Genomic DNA, 24,531 nt, shown 5'->3' on the forward strand with positions numbered 1-24,531 from the left:
ATTTTTTAACTTTTATATTATTTCTCTCCCCTCCCCATCGCCTGGCCCTTCCCCCCCTGAGACGGCCCTACCACTTTCGATAGGTGGCCGCCGCCACTGCAGTTCACGCCACAAATTGTGTTGTGCCTGTTCCTTCGGTAATCTACTGGTACTCTCAGAAGCATCCTTCTTTAATTCAGGGGTGGAGCTTCCATTTGTTCAGCCACACCAGCTTCAAAGGTCGACGGAACCATGAATATTGCTGTATTTTACAGTTCAAACAGAGAACATAGGGGGCCCACCGCCTTCCTTGCAATAGGGGTCATGATACACTGGCTATGACACTGCTTTAATGACCACAATCCGAGCATTACAGACTCCCTCATCCTAGCGCCCCTCCTCCTTCAGTAGGTAGTGTCACTTTTAGGTACACAGGAATCTGCAGACTGGCAGCACCTGGCAGGGCTGCATGCACGGGCCTCACAGCCAGGCACAGATCTCAGCGCATTACTTGGGCTGTGTGCACACATCTCAGTCAGGCACAGATATCAGCGCGTTGCTGGGGCTGTGTGCACACATCTCACAGGCAGGCACAGATATCAGAGCATTCCTGGGGGTGTGTGCACACATCTCACAGCCAGGCACAGATATCAGCGAATTCCTGGGCTGTGTGCACACATCTCACAGTCAGGCACCAATATCAGCACATTCCTGGGGCTTTGTGCACACATCTCACAGTCAGGCACGGATGCCCCCGCATGGCTGGGGCTTCATACACGGGCTTCACAGCCAGGCACAGATTTCACCGCATGGCTGGGCTGCATACACATGCCTCAGAGTCGGGAACATATCTCAGCGCATTGCTGGATGTGTGCACACATCTCACAGCCAGGCACAGATCTCAAAGCATAGGTGGGACTGTGTGCACACAACTCGCTGTCAGGCACAGTTCGCAGAATCTGGTAAGGGTGTGTAGTGTACATAAATCTAACAGTCTGATAGGGACTGGCGACACACATCTCACAGCCAGTCACAGATCTCAGGGTTTGCATGCTGTGTACATAGATTTCACATTTTGGAAGGGGTTGTGTGCACACACCTACAGATCTCACATACTGGCAGAGGCAGCGTGCCCAGATCCCAAAGCCAGGGAGGGGCTGGTGCCCATGTGAGTCTGACAATCGCTGTGTGATAGTCGGTCTCAGATATCACAGCAATTCTACGGCGCGCGCTGAGTCAGCTTCCCTGGAATCCAAACCGCCGCCGCGCCCAAGTACTTCACAGGTCTTTTAAAGGCCAAGTCACTTGTTAATGAGGCTTTGTTGTATTTCATCTCTTCTTAGCGCCCCTGCATCTCCCCTCATTCAGCTCATTCAGAGGGGAGATGCAGGGGCGCTAATAAGAGGTGAAATACAACAAAGCCTCATTAACAAGTGACTTGGCTTTTAAAAGAATCGCCCGCCCGGTCCGCGCTGCTGCAACCGGCGGTGCTTGCACAGGTACGATGTCTGCAAGGTCCACGGGCCACCAGGGAAGGCTTGCCGGGCCGCTGGCGGCCTGCGGGCCGTACTATGAGTACCCGTGGTGTAATGGATCGGCTATATTGGAAGGGATGGGAGGCATGGGAGGCTAACTCTTTTGCTTTGGAGGGTTCTGGTATGGAGCTGAAGCTCACTTTGTTAATCATGTGGCGATGAAGAATATACTCGGACTAATGAAGATTACCGGTAAGTAACTGGAGTATGACCTAGCACTCTCTTAGTCCACCACCTTTTGTCTTCTTGCCAAGTCATGTGACATGTCCAACCTACTACAGATGCATAAGGGTACATCAGACTTCTTATTAGCTTTCCCAGTTCTGAGAATATGATCCAGTCCAGGTTTTTTTTATCTGTATTCTGAGACTTGCAGTGCTGATTAGATAAGGGGACAAGCAGGGCTACAGAATCCTAATGCAAAGAAACGTCTGAATTGCATCAGCTACTTATACATGGAACTGTGACTCATGGGCACACTGTAAACATGAAACTCACACATGGAACTGGGAAACACTGACTTGGTGGGTCATAGCCCATTTTATAGTTCCAAAGACTAGGGCATTTGAAAATGGGACTATCTTGGATCCGCTTTGATATTATATTTGTTCAAAAGTACCTAAAGACCTGAGTGATTATTAAAGCATTGTGATGCTAGCGTTCCTGCATTAGTCCTTAATCGTCAACGTAGGGTGCACTGTTGCGCCATGTGTTGCAGAGTTTCGGCGTCAAAGGTAATATTTATTATACCAGCAAAACAGGGGTCTGTCATTGTGAATTGCTGCACTTGTTTTCACCAACTGGGACATTGTATAGACCGCCAGTGTGGCACAAGTTACTGATAGTCTTAAACTGAATCCCATGTCCCTGCAAATGAGTAGATCTAGAAGAAAGACACGATTTCTAATTGTTTCCTTTTGAGTTGTCTCCTATGTTGCATTCGATGAGCGAGGGCGGATTATTTTATTTCATTTTAATTTCTTTGACCTCTGTTTTTTTGTTTTTAACTTTCATGGTCTTACAGTAATTCATTTGATTTCAATTCAGAAAATCCCCTTAGTTTCAAAATGTCTTTCTTGGAATGTCAAAAATTCACTGTGGGACAATGCGTTCACAGAAGAGCCACAAACGTTTTAGTATTTTAAGTCCAGTTTCTAAGTGCCTTAATCTAACGTTGTTTATGCCCCAATTATTTTTCAGTTAACGTGGCCGATTGTCTGAACTCCGACCATCTCATTGTCCGGTCCAATGACCCAGACTTCATAGTCGGAAACGATGGCTCGCTCTACGCCAGACAGAGCATTTCAATGTCTTCGGGGAAGCGGACTTTGACACTCAGCCTAGAGGATGCGATAACGGGAGTTGTAAAACAGCTTACTGTTAAACTGAAACACAAAAATAAGGTAAAATAACTCCTGTATTTCATTGTGCTTTGTGTAGAGGGCACAGTTATAGTATGCTACATACAGTGCTTGAAATGGAAACATACAAGTGCAGGTACTCTGTACCTGCATGTTTCTGAGAAGTGCCGGTACTCTCACTCTCAAAATAAAAAAGTGCCAGTACTCCTTACCGGGAAGTACCGGCCCATATAAAGCTCTGGTTATATGTTGTCAGGTGCGTAGATACCTGTGGTGCAGCAGCACCGGAGCCCGAGGCGCCCCATGAACGCCGATTATTGCTGTATTTCACTGGCCCATCAGCAGTCATGGGGGTATTTCCTTGCTGGCGCTATGTCCCACGCATCCTCGCCACGCACCTGTTTGTGGTATTATTTTCCAATGCAGTGTGAGCTTTGCATATTAAAAAACACGTGGCTTTCGCAGTTATAACCGTTTCTGCTTTTCCCAGTGTCCATTGTATGTATTGCTCCTCAAATGTATTTAAAGGGTGAAATAATCAATCTCGGTCTGTGACTTGCCACTGTGGTATCGATTGCTATCATGTTGCAGACTAGAGTAATTTTCAGAGGAATTCTTGCTACTCACAGTAACTTTGTAGCAATTTGCTGGAAATGGGACCTTGGCGCAGGGAAAGGGTCCCGCTAATAGTTAAGTCATTAAGTCTGAAAACCTCGATTATATAGCACCCAGGCTGCATTCTGTTTGGCACAGGGTATGTTTTAAAAAATAGATTCCACAACTAGAAGGAATATGTGACCTAGAAGAAGGAATATAAGACTAAAATGCCACGGAATCATGATTTTAAATGAGTGAATTCGAGATGAACACTGCACAGGCTAAGGCGCAGTGATCCGTAATAAAAAAAAATGCTTTCGACCTTGTGCCTTCTGTACATTCTAATAAGGGCGAGATTTGTGTCGTTTTGTAATAATGTAAATAAGGTTATTGCATTTTTCCATCTCGATGGTAGGTAGCCATGTAGGCGACCTGGCCCGGGTGCAGGGCAAGGCCACCCCTGGCAGGATTCAGTTTGAATGTGTGATCCTCTGACGGTGCAGGGATCTTTCTCTTGACGCTTTCCCCTCAGCTTTATCCAGCGGAGAGATGCCCTTCTCTTGTGATGCCATATTTGTCAACCTGTGGTTTTACATTTCCTACTTCGTTTCTTCCACTTTGCACTTCCAGTAACGTGGCACGACACCAGAGCACTTTTAAATTACAATGTATGTGGCAAAAGCACCGGCAGTTCTAAAAAGCAGGTGCTGTGACGGGTCTCTCTCGAGCTCTCCATAATAGTAACACCTGTTACTGCAGTGCATTATGAGTGCTTTTTAAAAAATAAAGTCATTGTTATTGTTTCAGAGTAGCTTACATTCCGGGGGGCAGCGGCATCACTAGAAGTGAATCGACCGTAAGGGGGGCCCACTGAAATGCAGATAAAAGAGCTGGTGGCCACCTGCCAAGGTCACATACATATATATGTTCACTTAAAAGTTTAAATCTGATTTGTGTGTGTGTGAGCTCCTTCCTTTCTGCAGGCCCGTAGTCAGGTGGTGCGCTATGATCGGGGTAGCGCAAAGTTAAATGAGTGTCCTATCATGAAGCTGACATCGCATTCAAACAGGGAGCTTGGGTGAGACATGGTGAGAAGACGAGCTTAACCTGGGCTTTTACAGAGAGCAGAAAGAAGGGTGAGAAATGAGCCATGAGAAGATGTTTCTTACTTGTATGTTAGATGGCATTTGAAGGCAGAGCAAAAGCTGCAATTTCAGCCTCTGGGTATGTCACCGGAGAAGGACCTCTCCAATATGCACTTCTTTTCGAAAGGTGTGGTGCAGAGAGCTGTTTCTGTTTTTGGATTCCATGTTTGGTGCCCCCTGACAAGGATAACTTCTAAGAAAGGGGACTGTTGAAGTGTAAGGCTCTCCTGGTGAGGCAGTCACTTCCATGCAGCATCTCTGATCCAGAGCTGGTCATTCAAGGAAAGGAGGAGCCGGGGTGCCTTGTTTACACTCCGGCACTGGCCAGGCTTGGCTGGTGCAGAGTGTGTTGGGTCCGCGGTTCCGGGCTGCTGCCAGGGGTTAAAAATAGGTTTCTGAGTAGAGCCTCTACTCATGGGAGTCCCAGGGGCTTAGTTGCTTTATGTGTTGGTCAGAAATCTCGCAGGATCATGTCAGGCAGCTCTAATCGGGGGAGTCTGATTTTAGGCCTGAACCATAATCAATGCAGAAAATGACCAGAAATTTTAGTGATAAGGCTAAGTCTTGTGTAAAGTATGCGCTTTAGGGGTTTGAGCGTCTGTAATTAAAATCTTGCTCTGTTAGCCATGTCTTTTCCAGGCTCTTTGAAGTGAAGGTTTTCATCCAGGAGGAATCCAAGTTTGTTGGCAATGTGAGCACGTTTTAGAGTAATGTCAATATTCTTGATGGCTTTGAGCCAAGCCTGCCTGGGTCTGCAGTCTGCAGCTCGGCGAGAGTGTTAGAAACGGAGCCTTCGAGGAACGGAGATTTATGCAACTATTGGGGAATGGCTTGAAGCGCTGGCCTGTTCTTGGAGATGGATTCAGGCCGTGTCCAATTTAGAATACATGTGAGTCTCAAAGAGGTGTTGAAAGAAGATTCAAAGACCTTTAAGAAGGGTTCCAGGTGCTTCAACCTAAACTTTGAAGTTGATTGGCACAAGGATGGGGCCCTGAGGCGCAGCAAAGTGAGAAGCAGCAGGCAGAACATTGAGGTAAATAACTTGACACATTTCCAGCCCACAACATTTACTTGTTCCTTTGCCTCTAGAAATAGGGTGGGACTGGGAGTGGTTGTGGAATAACCATGCGTGTTCCTCGCCCTCAGTTCATGTGTCACATGAAATCATCAAAGCGGTTGAAGTTTTCCCGCCACCTGCTCTTTCATGCACTAGTTTGCACTTTGCCTGTTCTACAAGCACTCAGAAGTTATCTGCACGACATTCATCCATTGGCATCAGTTCACGTGTGTATTTGTCTACATTCCAGGAACACAAGACACACAAGACGAGAATCGCGAGAGAGGCCCTGCTCAGGCGCACAAAGCGGCGGTGGGCTCCGCAGCCCGTTTCCATGATGGAGAACTCCCTGGGCCCCTTCCCGATGCTGGTGCAGCAGGTGAGTGCCAAGCCGAGGCTGCAGTGGTTTCCATGCCCTACGCTCCGTTTTTCTTGTGCAAATGTAGCCCAGGACACATTTTAGCCCATAACCCTACATTTTGTTCTATTCTTTTACATATGCAATCCGCAAAGTGTACTATATTGTTAAGGGCTTGTCATGAACTCTGCTCCGAATGTTATCTCTTAAGTTGTATTTTCCCTTTCTGTGCTCAGTCCACTTGTTTTGTAATTTCTCGGATACATTTTCATGCCCTATCATGAACTGCAGTGCAAACACGTGTAAGTACACCCTGTGCAAAGAGAGCTACTTCAGCTAAAAAAAAATGGTGGTTGGTTGTCGCTTACTCTAAGTTCATTGAGTTCCCACCACGCCTCAAGGTAAATCGTACAACAGGTACTGAGTTTTCTGGGCGTGAAGCCACAACCTTTCCCAACATAGTACTTGCTGAAAGCAAGCCCGCGTGCGTATTTATGAAGTTCATACTAATGGAGGCCTTCATTCTGCGTTTGTGAACTGCTCTAAATTTAACGGACCGTTATCGCCATCTACTGGGTGAATGTAGTCATGGCAGAGACTGTCTCCTGCACATTATTATCTAACAGAGTTCATAGTTGCTTTTCCAGGACAAACGCAGGTGTGACCATTGCTAAGGTAGCCCAGGGCTCATCCAGTTGAGACCTGGCCCGTGTTTCTGCTCCCAGCTCGACGCCTTGAACCGCTTTCGCCAAGTTCAGTTCTGGTATACATTTGTTTAGCTTCTAAACTTGGAATTCCTATTGGTGGCATTTTGCTCATATAACATTTTTTTAGGCAGGCAGCGGTCTATAAATTGTCCCACGAAATATTTTGTATTGAGTTTGGATACAATGCGCCTCATTTATGGGGAATTGGTGTAGATTAGTGCCGCAAGTCTTCTTGCTCGGCTGCCCTATGCCAATGTGAAAGAGCAGGAATGCACAGTATTTGTGAAATACGGTGGATTCCTGTCCTTCCCCCTGCACTGGTGCACAATTTTCTGCCTAGCGTCAACGTGGGCATGCTAGCACGATAGTGCAAGGGTGCCCCCGTTGCAGGCAGGATTGTTTTTGTGCAGGAAGGAGCACCTTCCTGCACATAGACATGCAGATTAGCTTTGTGTGGCTCATAGATATGATTGAGAGGCTTACGCTGCCCAAGCGTCAAAAAAGTGACTTTCCTTTGGTGCACGCCTCATAAATAAGCACCTATGGGACTAACGTGGATGGATTTGGGGGTTTCTTTATTTCATACATGCTAGTGGTCGTCCTGTTCCTCCTCCCGCATTGCAGTGTGGTCAGTCATGTTCCCTTTCAATGTACATAAGCAAGAATCTATACTCAGTACTTTTCCCTCAAAAAAGCTATTACTTATCATTAAAGCTGCACATCAGGAGTCACTTGTGTGGCCATATTATAGAGGTGCCCGGGGGGCACAACAGGTGTTTGCGCCCACTTTATGCATCATCGGGGCACTTTGGTATTATAGAAAAGGCCGCAGGCGCTTGGGCATCCCCGATAGCACTGCAGCAAATAAATCGCTAGCACTATCCTCAGAGGGTGTTCCCTCATTTGCATGGGGACATGGCCCCATGCAAATGAGGGAACTCCTTTGACTCTGCACTCGTGCCATATTTCAAACACAGGCGCAGAGGCAAAGAAGCTCTCAGGATGCGCACTGACAGTGCGTCACCATGGCACACTGTCAGTGTGCCCCCCTGACAGCAGCCCTCTGGAGGAGTTAAAGGTTGGACCCATGGACCCCCCAGACATCCCCTTACAGGTGGGTGCAGTCACTCACTGCACCCACCTGTAAGGAGATCTCTATTCTGCCTTCAAAGTGCAGACGGGTTGCCGCCTTCACTGTGAAAACAAGGAGCAGCTTCATAACAGCTGCTCCATTTTGTTCAGGAATGCTCTGCACCATATCGCACCACATTTACATTGTTTGCACTGGGTGCACCTTTTAAAAGGTGCGTCCGGCGCAAAAAATTAAAATGTTCTGTTTGCATACTACGGGTCCCGATATGGTAAAAAACATGCCTCGGCCCTTCACATCTTGCGACCCGTTGGCCAGTACACCAGTGGCATTGTTCATTGATACGCCCCTGATTATTTTCTCCTACATAACTATACCATAACAGAGCCTAACTCTCCAGAGCAAAGGATGTTCCCAGTGTTGCACTTTGATTCCGATAATACCTGCCTGGAAGATGCGGCATTGACAGGCGTCTTTATCTTTTCCACCTTACTGCTTGGTAATGGAAAGATTCCAACTACACTGCTCATCCTCCCCTTGATGCTGGTTGTGCGTTCAATGTCACGACTGGTCAGATCTTTTGTGCTCTTTCCTCACACCAGAGATTTCTTCAGTGGCCACCACCTCTGAATAACATTTCTTTGCTGTTTAGGACTTGGTATTCCTTGGTTGACATAGCTTCATAGACCAAACTTAAGTGACTGACTCAAGGGAGTTTGGTCTCAGTCATGGAATTCTTGCCGGATTTCTTCACATGTCTAGTCAGGAAGGTGGTGTAGACACACGTCATTAGAGTGACAAAGAAAAGTGGCTGAACAAAGCGACATAGCTATCGTTAATGAAGAAGGTATGGCAACACTGGGGTATACAGTACATATATTGAGAACAAAGGAAGCGCTGCAACCACCCACAAGCCCGAGCGTGTCCAGTATGTATGAGTCTCTCACACATTGTGCCATTTTAGGCAAATATGTGCCAAGCCCCCCATGGCTCAATACCCAAGAACTTCACTCTGTGCACAGAGATCAAGTATTTCGAGAAAATGTACCCCACAAGTAAATTGTGATTTTGCTATAGATGTTAAGTCTATTTTTATGTATCCACAGGATCATAGATTTTTTTTTTTTTTTTTTTGCATTTGAATAAACTTCTCTTTGAAGACTTATGCAGGAGTGACCTCCCTAGCTATGTTTTTTTCTTTCTTACAGATTCAGTCCGACACCCAGCAAAATTTCAGTATTTTGTACAGCATTGCTGGGCCTGGTGTAGACCAGTATCCTACTGGTATTTTCTTCATAGTGGCACAAACTGGAGAGATCAAAGCTACAAGAGCAGTAGACCGTGAGGAGTTTCCAGAGTTTAAAGTAAGTTTCTCTGATTTTATTTTCATTAAAACCTAATATTTTTTGTACAGAAGTGAGAGATATGAAGCACACTTCCCAAACCCATAATGCCTCACACCTATTTTGTTCTGTTTGCCTCTCAGGGAATTCCATGACATCTCCCAGCTTTGTTTTATTCGTTTGCAAAATATTTAGGACTTGTAGAAATCTATTTCGAAAGCCCCCCCAAATAAGGGAACTCTTTCAACTGAGATAATAATGATGGTTACTATAGACATATACATGTTTTTGATCCTTCTTACTATCCATTGTTGAACTACCAGAATAGTAAGTCTGACGTATCTTGACAATATACATATTTCTTCATGTTGTATACATGTACAGAACATCAAATCTATATTGCTCTTAGCTAAACTGGAGTAGTCACTATTCCAGATACAGTATTCTTGTAGGACGACATTTTAGTTGTTGATATTCTGACCTACAACCCGACATGTTACTCCTCTGTTTATGTAGTCTGTGCAGCATTTGTTTGGTGTGGCTGGCTCCACGAAAAGTCGACGGAGTGAGCTGGGGATGTGACCTTGGATAGTCCTCATTGTGTTGTCACAGAAGTAAATAAAGAAACCTGTTTTTCACTGCTGTGACTTTGCATCGTAGGTAAATGGCACAGAGGCAAGTTCTTGTCTCTTGCTCAGCCTAATCCAAACCTCTTGGGACCCTCAGGAAGTAGGTGAATGGCAGGGGATGTGACATCATCCAATTCTGACTCCTTTCTCTCAGGTCTTTAGACTTCCGAGGGAGAAATCAGATCTGTTGTTATGCTCAGCTGAGTATCTCAGTTTGACAGTACATCGGATGTCTGCGCCCTAATCTTTAATATAAAGCATCTCCAAGGCATTAGGGAAGAAGCGAGCCAAGGTGCCAGAGAGAGGGTGGCTGGAGCCCAGGTACTTATAAATATATTGAAAGGAAACTGAGCAATGAAAGAAAGAAAGGCAGCTCGATGACTGGTATCTTCTTTAAATACGATTAGGAATGGGGGCATGAGGTGGTCTGAGAAAGACTTCATATTTGTGAGTGAGGCATATGTTGTACGGGCCTCCCATAACCCCTCTTCTCATGCACAGCTAGTGTGATTGGATCAGTCTGAGGTGCCCATAGTGGGCATGCATACACAATATGAAGTTTCACATATAGGTGTCAACAAAGGGGTATATTTTACCTCTGGGTTTCAACAGGTACAATAGACAATGGTAGCGTAGCACCCTTTAGCAAATATTTCACTTTGAAAGTTTCAATGGAAAACAGCTTGTTCTGATAACTACCCATCTATATACAAAACTGCCATGAATGCAGAGAGCAGCCAGCAGCTCACACTATCATCAATACAATGGGGGATATATCCTGGATATCTAAACTATATCGAAACAACTGGATGATAATCCATTCATTTGAGCTCACTGTGATAAAGTCGCCTGAATACAGTTCTGTCAGCAGGTGCAGGATCACGTATAGCTTAGTAGTGCGCACCATTTAAAGAGCCTACATGGCAGGGTCGTTTCTTGCTCTGAGTTCATGAAAGGTCCACCCCCTCTGTATAGAAGTTCTTTCGTCAGGTATTAATATTCTCCGGCATCAAGCTACTTGCCTTCCCAAGATGCCAGCTCAAGTCCACCGAGGTGCTTACTAAGGCAGGTGTGTTAGACAGATCCTTTCCAGATTTTCAGTCGAACCGCCTACTGTGTAAATTAGTTCCCTTTAAATGTATTGTGTGTGATGTTATGTTATCTTAAGTATAAAACCTGAAAACCTGGCATTGATCCAGCTTCCCTGGAAACATGTTGGATGACATTGAACTGAATATTCTCACGGTGGCTACCATCTAGAGTCCCACTTCCGCACGCTAGTACATAATGTACAGTCTACTATCACTTTTTACTGGAGGCCTGCAGCGATGACAGGCTGGGGCGGTTGTACACCGGTGAACATGCATGGGCTAACTTTGATTGCTGCTGGGCATACAACATATTCTTAGTTGCTGTAAAAGAATATCTGTCACGTGTTGGCACCTTACAAAGTTTGTGTAACAAATTGTTGAGATTGCATTTATGCAGTGCATGAGAAATAATATAGGTGGTGAAGAATGCAATTCACTCAGAGGAGTCCTCCATGATGCAGTGTCCTGAGCTCTGCTGGTAAATGTGTTTCTCAGGACCGTCTGGGGTATTGCTGAATGGCCACCAGTGAAAGAACATGTCTGCAAATTGCCTTAAAAGCCACAACGGACCTTACTTTCTAGAGACAGCAACATTATAAAGAATTGAAAAAGAAAGGCAAACAATGAGAGCAACTGAAAAGCGGGTTTCACATGAAGATCATTGGATATAGGGAAGCTGGCTTACGGTTATAAATAGTTAGCATGTACAGGAAATGTAATGTTGACCTACAAAGGGAGGGGCAGAGTATGTAGAAATGGCGACCCTTTATCATGGATGTCAGTTCATTAAAATGGCAAGGGTAGCAGAATTGACATGACACCCCATTTGACTACTGATGACACCATGGTGTTCACCCGTTGTCCCACACTTAACCCCTTAACAGAGATGTGCTTGATGTTTAGTGGCTAAAGGAAGATCTCAGAGTGGAAACTACAGACTGTAAACATGGCCCAGTGCTGTGATTTCCCTCTGTTCCTGCAGCTGCCTTCGTGACCCTATGAGCAAGGGTACCAATGTTAGGATTTGGTTCCTGAAGAACTATTCAGGTGTAACTGTTCCTGTTCCTGTTCTCTAATCTTTAATGACTCTGCATAAGGAGTTAGGGATGCCTCACACCATTAGTATAAAAAATAGAACACTGTTTGCCCTGCATGGAAAATAGCCACACAGTCAGCATTTCTTAGAAAATAATTTGCTTGCTGCTTAGCCATCATTCTTCAAGCCTGTTAGCCATGCAGAAGGCAAGAGTTAGGCAAGTATTTCATAATTCCAGTGTTTCCTACCCAAGGGTTGTTCTCTTATGAAGAGTAAATGTAGGATTTTTGGAGGAATGCTGTAGTTACCAAACCCTTTCCCAACATTTTGAAGGGCCTCATTCCGACTTCCCCTGTAATTCCGATGCAAGCGCACATGGGTGTTTGAATCTAAATTGGGATTAATAGTAGTGCACAGATTGCTGCATTTACTTAATTCTTTCACATTCACATTTTGTTAGGGAAACCTTGGATTTTCAATGGAAGATATTACCTGCCCAAAGACCTGGACTTTTGTAACAAGGTCCTATGTGTATTGTTTTATGTAGGTATAAACACGTGAAAACTCACTGTGAAGTACAACTAATGTTATCCAGTGTGTAACAATATCTTTACCTTTTTCCCTAGATGATTGGCTATGCCAAGACAGCTGATGGTTATTCACCAGAATCACCGCTTATCTTTGTCATTAAAATTGAGGATGATAACGACAATGCACCCCAGTTTACAGAAGAATCTTTTTGTGCTTCACTCTACGAGCATTCTAAAGCTGGTAAGGAAATATCTTCTTACATATAATGGCTCACAAATCACAACCTTTATATATATTTTGATGTTAGGAAGGTTGCAGACGTAATGTATTTGGAAGACCAGGTTCCTGTAATCCTTAGGGTTCACTCCAACTCTGAATATTGGAGTAGTTTACCACTGGTGTCATGGGCCAGATTAATATTGGACCCCAAACTGAAATACAGAGTACTCCTTTTGGGCACTTGACTCTCAGTAGTAATGATTCAGAACAGTCCAGGCATAAACAAGGAGATGATTAAGCCTGGGTGGAGTTTGCGAAGTACCGTGGAACTCCTCAAAGTTTAAAATAAACTTTGCCGCGCTACGCGGAGCTCTGCAAGCAGCGGAGTTTCTTTAGATAAATGCAGTTCGCGGTGATTTTCAATGCCAGGTGCTTGTCCACACTGTGCAATCATCACGAACTGCACCATGACCAGTGCAAGCAGGCGCTGCTTCCTTTCTGCCTCTCGAGTAGATTTTTACTCGAGCTGCAGCTTTCTCAACACAAACGAACAGTTTCTCAGCACAAGTGGTCGCGAGCATATGCGACCACTTGCAGTGAGAAACCTGACCACCCGCGTTGAGAAATCTCGCCAGGAGGTTGATTCTCCATGCTCACGATCGTCAACATCAAGTTGGCGAGGAAAAATCTCGCTGTGAGGTGGATTTTCCTCACTTGCGCTCGCCAACTGAACGTTAATGAACGCGAGCGAGGGAAAAAACTCTGCTCCGCGTAGCGGAGTTTTTTGGAACTCCGCAAAACACGGAGTGCTGAAAACTCCGCTAACTCCATGAGCAGAGCAGAGTTCACCACCCAGACTTAGAGACAATGAGGATTTGGCACTCCAAACATGGTAAAACATGATAATATCACTAAATATCATAACTTTTAGCCAGCACTCTGCTGCATTTAAAAAGTGCTTTAATACTTTAATATACATAGGGCTAAGCCGTACGCATGAAATAAGGAAACACAAAGACTCTGTAGCACATTCCTAGCTAGAGTTCTGAACCCACATGTTGTTGTTATAACAACTGAGCGCAGTGCAATATATTTTCTTTTTAACATTGAAGTCTGTGGCCAGTGTTAGTTAGAAGAGTTTTGTTATTACTTCCTGCCTTTGTGATCCTGGAACAAAGGCTCATTTCATTAGCACAGAATCCTGGCATACAATTTATTGACTTCATTAGCGACAGTTCATACAGTGTGCTCGCAAGCACATCCCTGGCTGTTCTAAACACCAAGCATAACCTCAGCATCTCATTAAATACAGTTAACTGGCTACCAGGCAGATTGCTACACTTCAGACAAAAATGTATCCCTTTTGTATGGTTGAGATTTGTGCTACTATTCAAAGTATCAAGAGTTTTATGAAGTCTTGATGCACCGGCCATAAAACCTCTTTGGGCAAAATCATTGCACCCTCCCAAATTGTTAAGAAGAGTCTACCCATAGGCTGGCAACCCAAATAGATACTAAGGGGAAGAGGGAGGCACAGTTCAGTGCCTAGGTACAACCAGTGGAAGTTCACCAACTCCAAAGCTACAGGTGGACAACAAGAGCTCGTTCCAGTGTCTGTATGCTAGAATCCCCTTACAGGACTCAAGATATTTACAAGGTCCCATACACTGCCAATCACAATAAGAATTTCTCTGCTCTAGGGGTGCTTAAATGACTAGGGACATAAACTCTAGTCTTCAGCAACAGACAGGGACCATGGTTTCAGATATGTAAATCTATGAAAGCACTTCATGGGTTTTGATGTGGTCCATGGCTCTAGAATCAAGATGCCATCTTCCAGTTATGTCTAACCACTCCAGAGCAGGGTGCAGCCAGGGTGGTCTTAAGCCTCTTTCAAGTGAACTAAAAGGTACTCACAGGCTTCGCGGCACCACGGCTGGGTCAAGGACGACACACACTTATCAACAGATGTTTTTTTCCCTGTTACTTCAGGTGATGCAGGTAATTGGAGGTTGATGATGTCCCGAGCTGCTGGATGGGGACACCTCATGCTTGAGATCTTGTGAAACCCAATATTGACTCCCACAGGTTTTCTCGCTTCAACTGGGATTTTGTTCTCTGGCGAGCAAGCATGCCCCCAGATAAGGTGCAGCACATCATTTATTCTCCCCAGACAATAGTCTTCTTGGCACAGAACAACATAACATCTCTTCTTATTGAATCTGGAGTGTAAATTTGTTGCATCTTGATGTAGGAGGGCAACTCCTATCAAAGTGCAATCCCTGGGGCACAAGTCTGTCTGCTGCAGTAGTTTACAGCTCCACCTTGGATTGATTGGAATCCTGGAACAACTTAGTGGTCATAGGGATAGTTACTTATAGTTAGAGCTGACCAGCCAGCACACCCACAGCATTTAAATTCTGGATGAAAGGACTCCTCCAATCAATGACTTCTCGGCCTGTGTGTGATCAGCTCGGGCTAGGGGCATTGACAACAGCCTCTCCTGGACTGTTTCTAACAAGCTCATGTACAACACTTGTACAGCCACTGACAGCAGGCTGCATAGCTCGCAGATGCAGATCACGAAAAGTGAGGGAGGAGTGTAGAGTACACTGGATAAAATACTGCAGCTATGTCTGGCGTCTTTTGGCTATATTTGCCCTATATAAATACCACAAACTTACACACATTCATATATCCATACAAACATAGCTGAAGAGGGAGGATGCCTTAACATCCCAATCCAGAGGAACACTGTAATGCTTACAGAGGGCAGGGAGAGACTCCTGCAGGAAGGGACAGGAAAGCATAAAGGAACGGCTCTTGGACAGTAGATACTTAGGCAGTTTTCCACAATGCTCACGACCATATTGAGTTGCCACTACCAACATGTGCTATCCCAAAATGGATTCCACCAGGCACTGTAACAAAAGGCACTAATTCTCACACTGCCCCAATACGAACAAAATGTGTACACGCCTTCCACACACTTTCAATATGCATGGAAGTGAAAAACCCTGTTGAAGAGAGACTGGCAGACGTTCTACCTCTTATAGTCTTTGTGCATCTCTACATGAGAGCACTGGGACAAACACATGACCCTCGAATATAATTCAAGTTTCCTTAACAGCCTGCCCCACAAAGCAGTTTCGACTTCCTTAAGGAGGGATGCACTTTGGGCGCCCCTTTGAACTTGTGACACTGCCATGTGGAGAGGAGTGGCTCACTGGTTAGAGGCGGCAGACCCGTAAGCAGAGAATCGGCCAGGGACCAGGATTCAATTCCCGATGCGGCAGGGTCGTGGACCAGGGTCAAAACGGACTAGATAATTCTCGCCTCGGTACCTACTCTAACCGGGAACACACTTGGCAACTCTGGGCATTAAGCTTGCCTCATCTCTACAACGGCCCCCACAGATGCCGGGGATGCCTGGTTTCACCTTGGAGATACCCAGAAAGGGACCATCTCACAGGGATAGCCAGGACGGGTTCCCCAGCGGTCTATAGCGCCGGGACACTTCCGAGTAGCTGTGCGCTGAATAAATTAAAATAACATAACATGGGGTCATATGATTGTTAGGCACACTAGAAAGGGTAGATTGAATGAACAACTGATATAATCTGCTTAGGAAAGCAACAACATAGGGCAGCACACTCCAGCAAGGCATGCAGGTTACTTTCCCTGCTAAGAGTGTTCATAGTTAACTGTAAAATCTTGTCTGTGGACTCATTTTACTTATTAGAAAAGACCATTTCTTGTTATTTGAGGTTACGCCTGTAGTGTAACTGAGAACCAATACTTGTGGCTGGACATTTGTCTATGCTATGTCTGTGTTGTATTTTTTGTACTTCCTGTTCCTCGAATTAGACTGATTTGAAGACACTTGCTCTTTGGACTTTTAGGATGAATGTTCAATTTTGTGTTTTTTCATTTTGAGTTTCAAAGGCTTAACATTAGACAACAAAACACATTCTCTATTGGTTTATTTAAATGGTGTTCTAATATCTGCGGAGGTCATGGGAAATATTTTGCCAGTTGGAAAATGAACCTGTTAACCTGATGTATCTGTTCTTGCTCTGCTTATTTTAAAGCATTACATTTTAGGCTGTGCTTGTGAAATATTCTGCATTTAAAAATAAATAAAAGGCGCTTGGAATCCGCCCAATACTTACCTGAACTTAACATTCATTCATTCCAATGTCACGCTAATTCCCATGCTTCTGATTGGTCAGCACATCATAACTTTGTTACTTACTCCTCTGCTTGCCTATCCATGCCATGGCATGGAGCTTTGCCCAAGAACAGCTTCCAGTCACTGGCCACTGACTAATGCCAAGTATCCTTCCACTGGCTACGTACACAGAAGGTCATTTTTATTTAATTTCTCATCGAGCACTCCATACGAATGCATCTGTAGGCTGCCTTCTCTTCTACCAACTTGTTGTTGTCCTTCTCTACTGCGTGCCTGTAGAGGTACTTTTAATTTTTTTTATTGCATTTTTATATTAATACATAAACTCAGGCAAATCACTTAGGGCCATATGTAGGTGGCCTAACATTTACCACTTCATAAATACCGAATTTTACCGATTCGGTATTTATGAAGTGGTAAATGCTATGTAGGTAATCCATCGGTAATATTTACCGATTCGGAATGGGTCGGTATTTTAGAATCGGTATTTACCGATTCGGTAATGGCAACTGGCTTCCCATTGATTCCTATGGGCCAGGAGGCCCATAGGAATCAATGGGAAGCCAGTTACCATTACCGAATCGGTAAATACCGATTCGGTAATGGGGGGAGCACAATCAAGGGTGGCAGGGTGTCACAGTGACACCCTGTTGCACCCCTGATTCCTGCATGTGTGCACATGTGGCACACATACATGCCCTAAGGGCATGTATGTCTGCCACATTGCACACTTCTAAGTGCAAAAAAATGCTTTTTCAAAGCCATTCTTCATTTACCACCAACTTTCAGTTGGTGGTAAATAACGAATCCACACAACACCCACACACTCCCCCTACATCTCGTTTCAGGATTCGGTATTTACCGAATCGGTAAAATTACCGATTCGGTAATTTTACCGATTCGGTAAATTACCGAATCCTGAAATGTGCCCCCTACATACCAAAAGCCTGAATACCGGTCGTTAACGGGATTTTTACCGAAAATCGGCCGTTACGACCGGTATTGGGCTTCCTACATATGGCCCTAAATCTTCCTGTGGCTGCCAGCGTTTGTTGTTGGGTGCCCGTCCACCGCCCACCCGTCGCTGCCCGCTGAGCTCCCATTACACAAATCCCCTCCCCGACCCTGCTTTTTATATTTTTTGGTACAGTTTTATATAACGCCAAAGCAACCCAAAGGTATTGGAACAATTTACATTAGCTCCAGTTACTTTACTCAAGGACACATTAATTTTTAGAGGCACAGAGAGATTAAGTGATTTGCCCAGAATCAAGGATGTTAAGACAACGCAGAGACTCTAACCCGGTTTCCCAACTCTAAAGTTGGCTGCTCTGGCCCTTATGTCACACCCTTTCCCCAGAGGACACCACATCCTCTACCTAGTCTCAGCATCAGTTCCACATTTTGGGATTATGGGCAAATCACTTAATCTCCCTGTGCCTAAACCCAACAAGCATTGCAAATACCAATAGGTTTTCCCCGTGCAAAGTCAGTTGGTTTTGAGAATGTTTTTTTAAGATGTTGTACAGCTGGGCTGGCTGCTGTACAACATGACTTAATTTATAAAACATAAGAGCTATCTCGCAGACAGCATTGACCGTTCCACAGCCCTTTTGTAAAACTTTAAAACAGGCTGCAGAGCAGCTAGCACTGGAGCCACCTATAGTCTGCCGAGAGGAGAGGTCATAGGGTACAGTGCTAGACAAATGAGAGGGCCAAAAGCAGAGAATAACATCCCAGTTACTTCACCTCAGCCAGAAGCAGGAATTAAATCTGCAGCAGCTCCTGCGGACAGCTGCGGGATCGACCATCCTCAGTGCTTTTCTCAAGCGGAACCACAAAGATAAAGACAGCCATTGATGACAAGACAGCTGCATAGGCTTCTGGGGCCACCTGCGAACAGAGTCAGGCAGCTTCTTTCTCTGCATACTAACAACACAAGACACACTTGGATCCATCAAGCATTGTTCAAGTGTTAACTGTTCCATAGCAGTATGACTTGGTGTGATGCGTCGTGGGCTGGCGGATGACATGTTGCAGATGACACAAGATCTACCTGGAGAGTCTGGGCAATTATCTAGGTCTAATGCATTCTCTGATTTTAGTAAGCAGTTCACCTTCTTTATTGGCACTGCCTTATTGTTACCTTTTTATTTACTCTTTGCAGGGAGACATTCAGCCTGTATATTGAATATCTCTGGCCGAGCTCTTCTCTGTCTTCACTATAAGTTAATATATTTCCACCCCAGCTGTTGCCTGACATACATGTCATTCTTCTTCTTTACATACCCCTTATCTGCAATGTTAAGCTCTGACTCTTTCCTCTGCAGCTGTCCTTAGTTCCCCTTTCACTTTGCGACAGGAACACACTATAATTTCTCCACTTACATAAGTACAGCTTGTCCTCTATGGACTCCCTAAACTTGCACAACACTATTGCTTTAACATCCTTTGTGATGGTATTAAAGCACATTTTCCATACCACGCACCTTTGGTGGGGATCTGGGACGGCCACCAACTAAACACGAGGAGGCTTCATTTGATAATATCTGTTTTGTTGGCTACTGTGTTTAGTAGTAGAATTGTTTGTGGGAGCCAATGCCAAAGTAAACAACCATTGGCAGAGCCAATATGTTTCGTATATGCTAAATGTATTAGCTTTGTCAATGTTGCACAGCAGTTGAGAAGCTTGGAACATGGCTGAAAGTAAATTAAAAACACTATGATGTTGTGAGAGCTGGCATATCATAGCACTTTTCTTTTTCACTTCAAGCCATGTTGCACTGCAGGTCAACTGCTGTCCACCATGTTCAAGAACATTGAAAAGGCAATAGATTTTGCATAGTCGAAAACTATTGCCTTTGCCAATGCTTGTTAAGTTTGAAGCTGTTAGAAGCTGGTAGAAGATATTGCAAGATTATCTATCATTGTTAAAAAAAAAAACAACTCTATCTATACATGAGTGCCAAGAATCTGGGCAGAAGGAAACTCTTGAAATCAGGTAAAGTGCCACAATAACTCGGCTCCTCTCTCTCCTGAAGGTGCTACATATCTAGTGACATTCTACAAAAGGACTGTCCAAGGTGCAAAAATAGAGCAGGACAGTTTTGTACCATTTTATTTGCTGATAAAATTGGCAATAGGGTAAAACAGCTTTACCTATTTTTTTCCTGATTTCCTAGGCCATCTAAAATCACGAGATGCTAATAATGCATTAACTGTTTTCCCAATGTCCTATTATGTAGCAGGAAATATAGCGCACAACCCTGCGTCTACAGTTTTGCAAAACTCTTTAGGTAATATGAACTGCATCATCATCTGTTGGGTCCAACCCTAATGACAGTAGCAAAATGGAGTTTCTCTGATCTTGTCCCACTGCAAAATTAGAGCGGTGCCTAAGGGGGTGGGTAGCGCTTTAACGGGCAGAAACTTCACATCTCCTGAATTGTATGACTTGATTTATTTATTTCTCTCTTAACTAGGGCCACTGGAATTATGCAATTATGTGACTGCAGAGATTTTCACATATTTATAGATTTGCTGCATTTGCCACATAATCCATCGTCTGCTGCAAAAACTGCAGGTTTTAACAACAATTTTTTTAAATTGTTTCCAGCTCAAATAGTTCAAAAGTTACTAAACACAGAATGACGCGTGTTGCCACGCAGAGAAAGGCCCGTCTCGCAAAGGTTGCCTGTCACCTATCTGTAGATGATTGCTATATTTGGGTGTGAAACTGGTACTAATAAAGTGCAACTAATGCTCGTACAGTGTTAGCAAGTTTAAAAATGACAAAATAATGAAGTAATATTATCACAAACTGTACTACAAAATACTGTATAATTTGCCTTTTCTTGCAGTAAAATTTACTGAAATCTGCCGCATAGTTTGGCTTTCTCCTGTCACAGAATTCCACTGGCCATGGTCTTAACACGAAAAGTGTATTGTATACCATGGTCTTCGATTCACCAATTTTCCAGTAGTAGCAGAAGTAACATAGCACATGCATTGACCTTAAAGAGATTGCACAGGAATTAACAATATACGACCCCAAACATTTAAAAAAAAGCGGTAACATTACCTTAATCTTGAAGACATCATAATAATTGGCATTCTTGAAGACCCATAATAACTGCATGATTTTAGGTAGATACTAAATATAGGAGGGTGCTGACATGATCTATGAAAGTGGTGGGGCATATTAATTGTTCTGGTCTGTAGCGAATGAGCAAATCGAGTGAGGCAAATCTCTCCTAGGGGAACTCTGTGAGGTTCTCGCCCGGGATCAATTTGAAAAAAGAATAGAATTAAATAATTTATTTTAAAGCACAGTTTTCACATAAATTTGCTAAAATGCCTCACGTTCTGAAAAGGGATACATTAATAATTTATCTCTTTTCATGGTGTACCATGCCAGTGAAACCTGGTGGTCTCCAGGGGTTTTTCAAAATGTGCTTTGTGTATCTCTGGATGTAAGAAAAGTCCTCCATTGTGACAGGGCCAGCACTTTGTCATGTCTGTCCCTCATGCAATATGTGCCTCTTAAGCTAAAAGGTAAATACACTGTGCACTTGCCAGATTTTAGCCATTAATATTGAACATATAAATGGGTTACCATTATGTCAGATTCACTCTTATTTGCCAGGCACAGCATTTTGTCATAGTTTCCCTACTTCCATATGCCAAGGTTGTCCTCCTTAAAACAAGAATTGGCTCCAATGTGTTAGCTCAAGCTTTTTTACATGGGTGCCCCTATGTCAAGAATTACCTCTAAAAGGTCATTTTTAGATTTTTTTTCAGGTGTCTGTCATGGTAATAGTTGCCTATAGTCAGCCAGCACCAGCATTTGTCTTTGGATACCTCTATTAGCCAAGAATTACCTCCAGTATGCCAGGACCAATGGCATAACACCAAATTCTTCTTTGTACCCATTACATTAACTGCTTTACACTCATTTTCACTCACTCACTCACTCACTCACACTCATTCATTCTCCCTATCTTACCCTCACTTTTACTCACACTCATTCTTACTCTCATTTATATATGTTCATTCACTTACATGAACTCTTACTCACTTCTTTCATACTCAATCTCACTTATTCACACTCACTCATATGTTCGCTTGCTCTCACTCAAACTTCTCCACACACCCACTATTACTCACTTTTACTCTCACTCATTCTCAATCACAAGTGCAATCACTCACTGTCACAACTCATTCTTCCTCAGTCATTCTTGCTCACGCCCTCTCACACTCCCTCCCACTCATTCTTAGTCATTCATTGCCACTTACACAATCTCATTCAGTTGCTTTCACTCTTACTCACTCCTTAGACTGACTCACTTACTGAGACTCAGTCACACTCATGTCTCACTCACACAAATGCTGACACATGAAGACACAAATACACACACATGCAGATGCTGTCTCCCTCTCATAAACACATTCAGTCTTAGTGTTATAACAAAATGAGTAGAAAACTGGAAAAGCGGTGCTCCAACAACCATAAAAGTGAGTATCTTCTGTGTTTTTGGCACTGAATGTGCCATTATTGAGGCCAGGGGTCACAAAGGCAGTACCAGCAGTTCAAAGAAGCCTGTCGCCCCTAGCAACCCCTAAATGATAGACACACATAAAGTGAGGTGTGAGGCAATTCTATCTGCACCTATTATTAAGTTTGGTCAAAGGTTTTTTGTTGAGCTTGTTTAGGGAGCTGAGGATCTGAGATTCAATACCCCTAAATCTCCAATGAAACCATGAACAAAAATAACATGATCCAGCACACCATAGAAGTTATATACAGTACAATTTAGTAGATTCCAACAAGAGTAAGTCCAATCAGCAGGTTCCGTTTAAAAATCCTTTATTTCATTTTCTTCTTTCAAATCTGCGTAGCCAACGCGTTTCGTCCTTACGGACTTCTTCAGGGCTACAAGTAATCATAGACATACATGTAAACAATAAGTAAAGTGCTCTGTATTTAAACAGCGTCATATTTACAATCTTATTTACAAAATAAAAACCCTATATTACAATATACATCATTATACATAATTTACAGAGGCATAAACAAATCCTTTCGAACCTGCTGAGAACGAAGTATAATATTTGAACTGGATTTCCAATGTTGGAACTAATCCTATCCCAAAGATATCTTAGAAAACTATCTTGTTTAGTTTAAATGGTATCTACATATAATATAATAACAGATATAAGAAATTATATGTAGATACCATTTAAACTAAACAAGATAGTTTTCTAAGATATCTTTGGGATAGGATTAGTTCCAACATTGGAAATCATGTTTGCCAACAAGAACCTATCCAGTTCAAATATTATACTTCGTTCTCAGCAGGTTCGAAAGGATTTGTTTATGCCTCTGTAAATTATGTATAATGATGTATATTGTAATATAGGGTTTTTATTTTCTAAATAAGATTGTAAATATGACGCTGTTTCAATACAGAGCACTTTACTTATTGTTTACATGTATGTCTATGATTACTTGTAGCCCTGAAGAAGTCCGTAAGGACGAAGCGCGTTGGCTACGCAGATTTTAAAGAAGAAAATTAAATGAAGGATTTTTAAACGGAACCTGCTGATTGGACTTACTCTTGTTGGAATCTACTAAATTGTACTGTATATAACTTCTATGGTGTGCTGTATCATATTATTATTATTTTTTTCAACCCCTAAATGATGTCCATGCATACCACATGTTCCAAGAGTAGCACAATCCAAGGAGATTGGAAATGGAAACTAAATGGAAGAAAACAATATTCTGTTCAGTCAGTTATGTTGGTCAGTGAAATGTGGGAGAACAGTCCATAAGGACAATGGGTATGTCCACTCAAATGTATTGTCTAGATTTAAAATATATAATAAATGTACTGATTGCCAGATTATTTATGCTTATTTGTTCTTGTTTTCAGGTACTATTGTAGGACGAGTGAATGCTACAGACAGAGATGAGCCGGGTACAATTCACACCCTTATAAAATATTCCATAATAAACCAATTTCCCGTTTCTCCTCGACTCTTCGCCATCAATGCTGACACTGGTATCGTCACTGTCACGTCACAAAACACTGACCGAGAGGTAATATTGTCAAAGCAAGTCGCCTACTTTTGTTCAGTTTCATTTAGAACAGTTGAGTAAACTCAATTCAGGAATTAAGTTCCCCCCTCCCTTTATCATTCCTCCCTACACAATAAACTATCTTTAATCCTGTTACCATACCCAGTAGAAGCAGGAATCGTATTGAAAAAACTCCCGCAGCTGCCACTCAGGGAACAAAATGCCAACATGTGGGGACCCAAGGGCTAATTTAACAAACAAAAAAAAAACATATTTTTAGTATGTGCACTTTATTCACCTTAATTACAGAAGATGCCTCGTTTTTTTAAATCATCATTTTCATTTTATATTGAAGCAGTGATCTAATTCAGGGCATATGCTACTAGAAATTGTACACATTTGTGTTTCATTTTGCCTCTGCTGGTTAAATGTCCAATGTAGGTTTGAAGGTATTGTGATATCAGCTAAACCGCTCCACGGGTGGTTTGAACCTTTTGATTTAGCCAGCGCTTATAATCTATTTCTCCGGTTGCAAGATTGACTTGTTTCAGTTCTTGGTTGGCCAAGCTAAATGGACACT

General features: G+C 43.3%; 1 protein-coding gene across 2 annotated transcripts in view; it reads left to right on the plus strand.

Moving 5' to 3' along the window:
* Positions 1 to 24,531, plus strand: part of DSC2 (desmocollin 2) — a 121,196-nt gene that overhangs the window by 41,172 nt on the left and 55,493 nt on the right. For both annotated transcript variants that reach the window (XM_085605711.1, XM_085605712.1), the window contains exons 3-7: positions 2,715 to 2,917; positions 5,925 to 6,053; positions 9,038 to 9,193; positions 12,555 to 12,699; positions 23,806 to 23,972. In XM_085605711.1, the coding sequence (XP_085461837.1) occupies positions 2,715 to 2,917; positions 5,925 to 6,053; positions 9,038 to 9,193; positions 12,555 to 12,699; positions 23,806 to 23,972 (800 nt within the window). The remainder of the gene's footprint in view (positions 1 to 2,714; positions 2,918 to 5,924; positions 6,054 to 9,037; positions 9,194 to 12,554; positions 12,700 to 23,805; positions 23,973 to 24,531) is intronic.

The sequence above is a fragment of the Triturus cristatus genome, chromosome 5_1 (assembly GCF_964204655.1).
Source record: "Triturus cristatus chromosome 5_1, aTriCri1.1, whole genome shotgun sequence".
Classification (NCBI taxonomy): domain Eukaryota; kingdom Metazoa; phylum Chordata; class Amphibia; order Caudata; family Salamandridae; genus Triturus; species Triturus cristatus.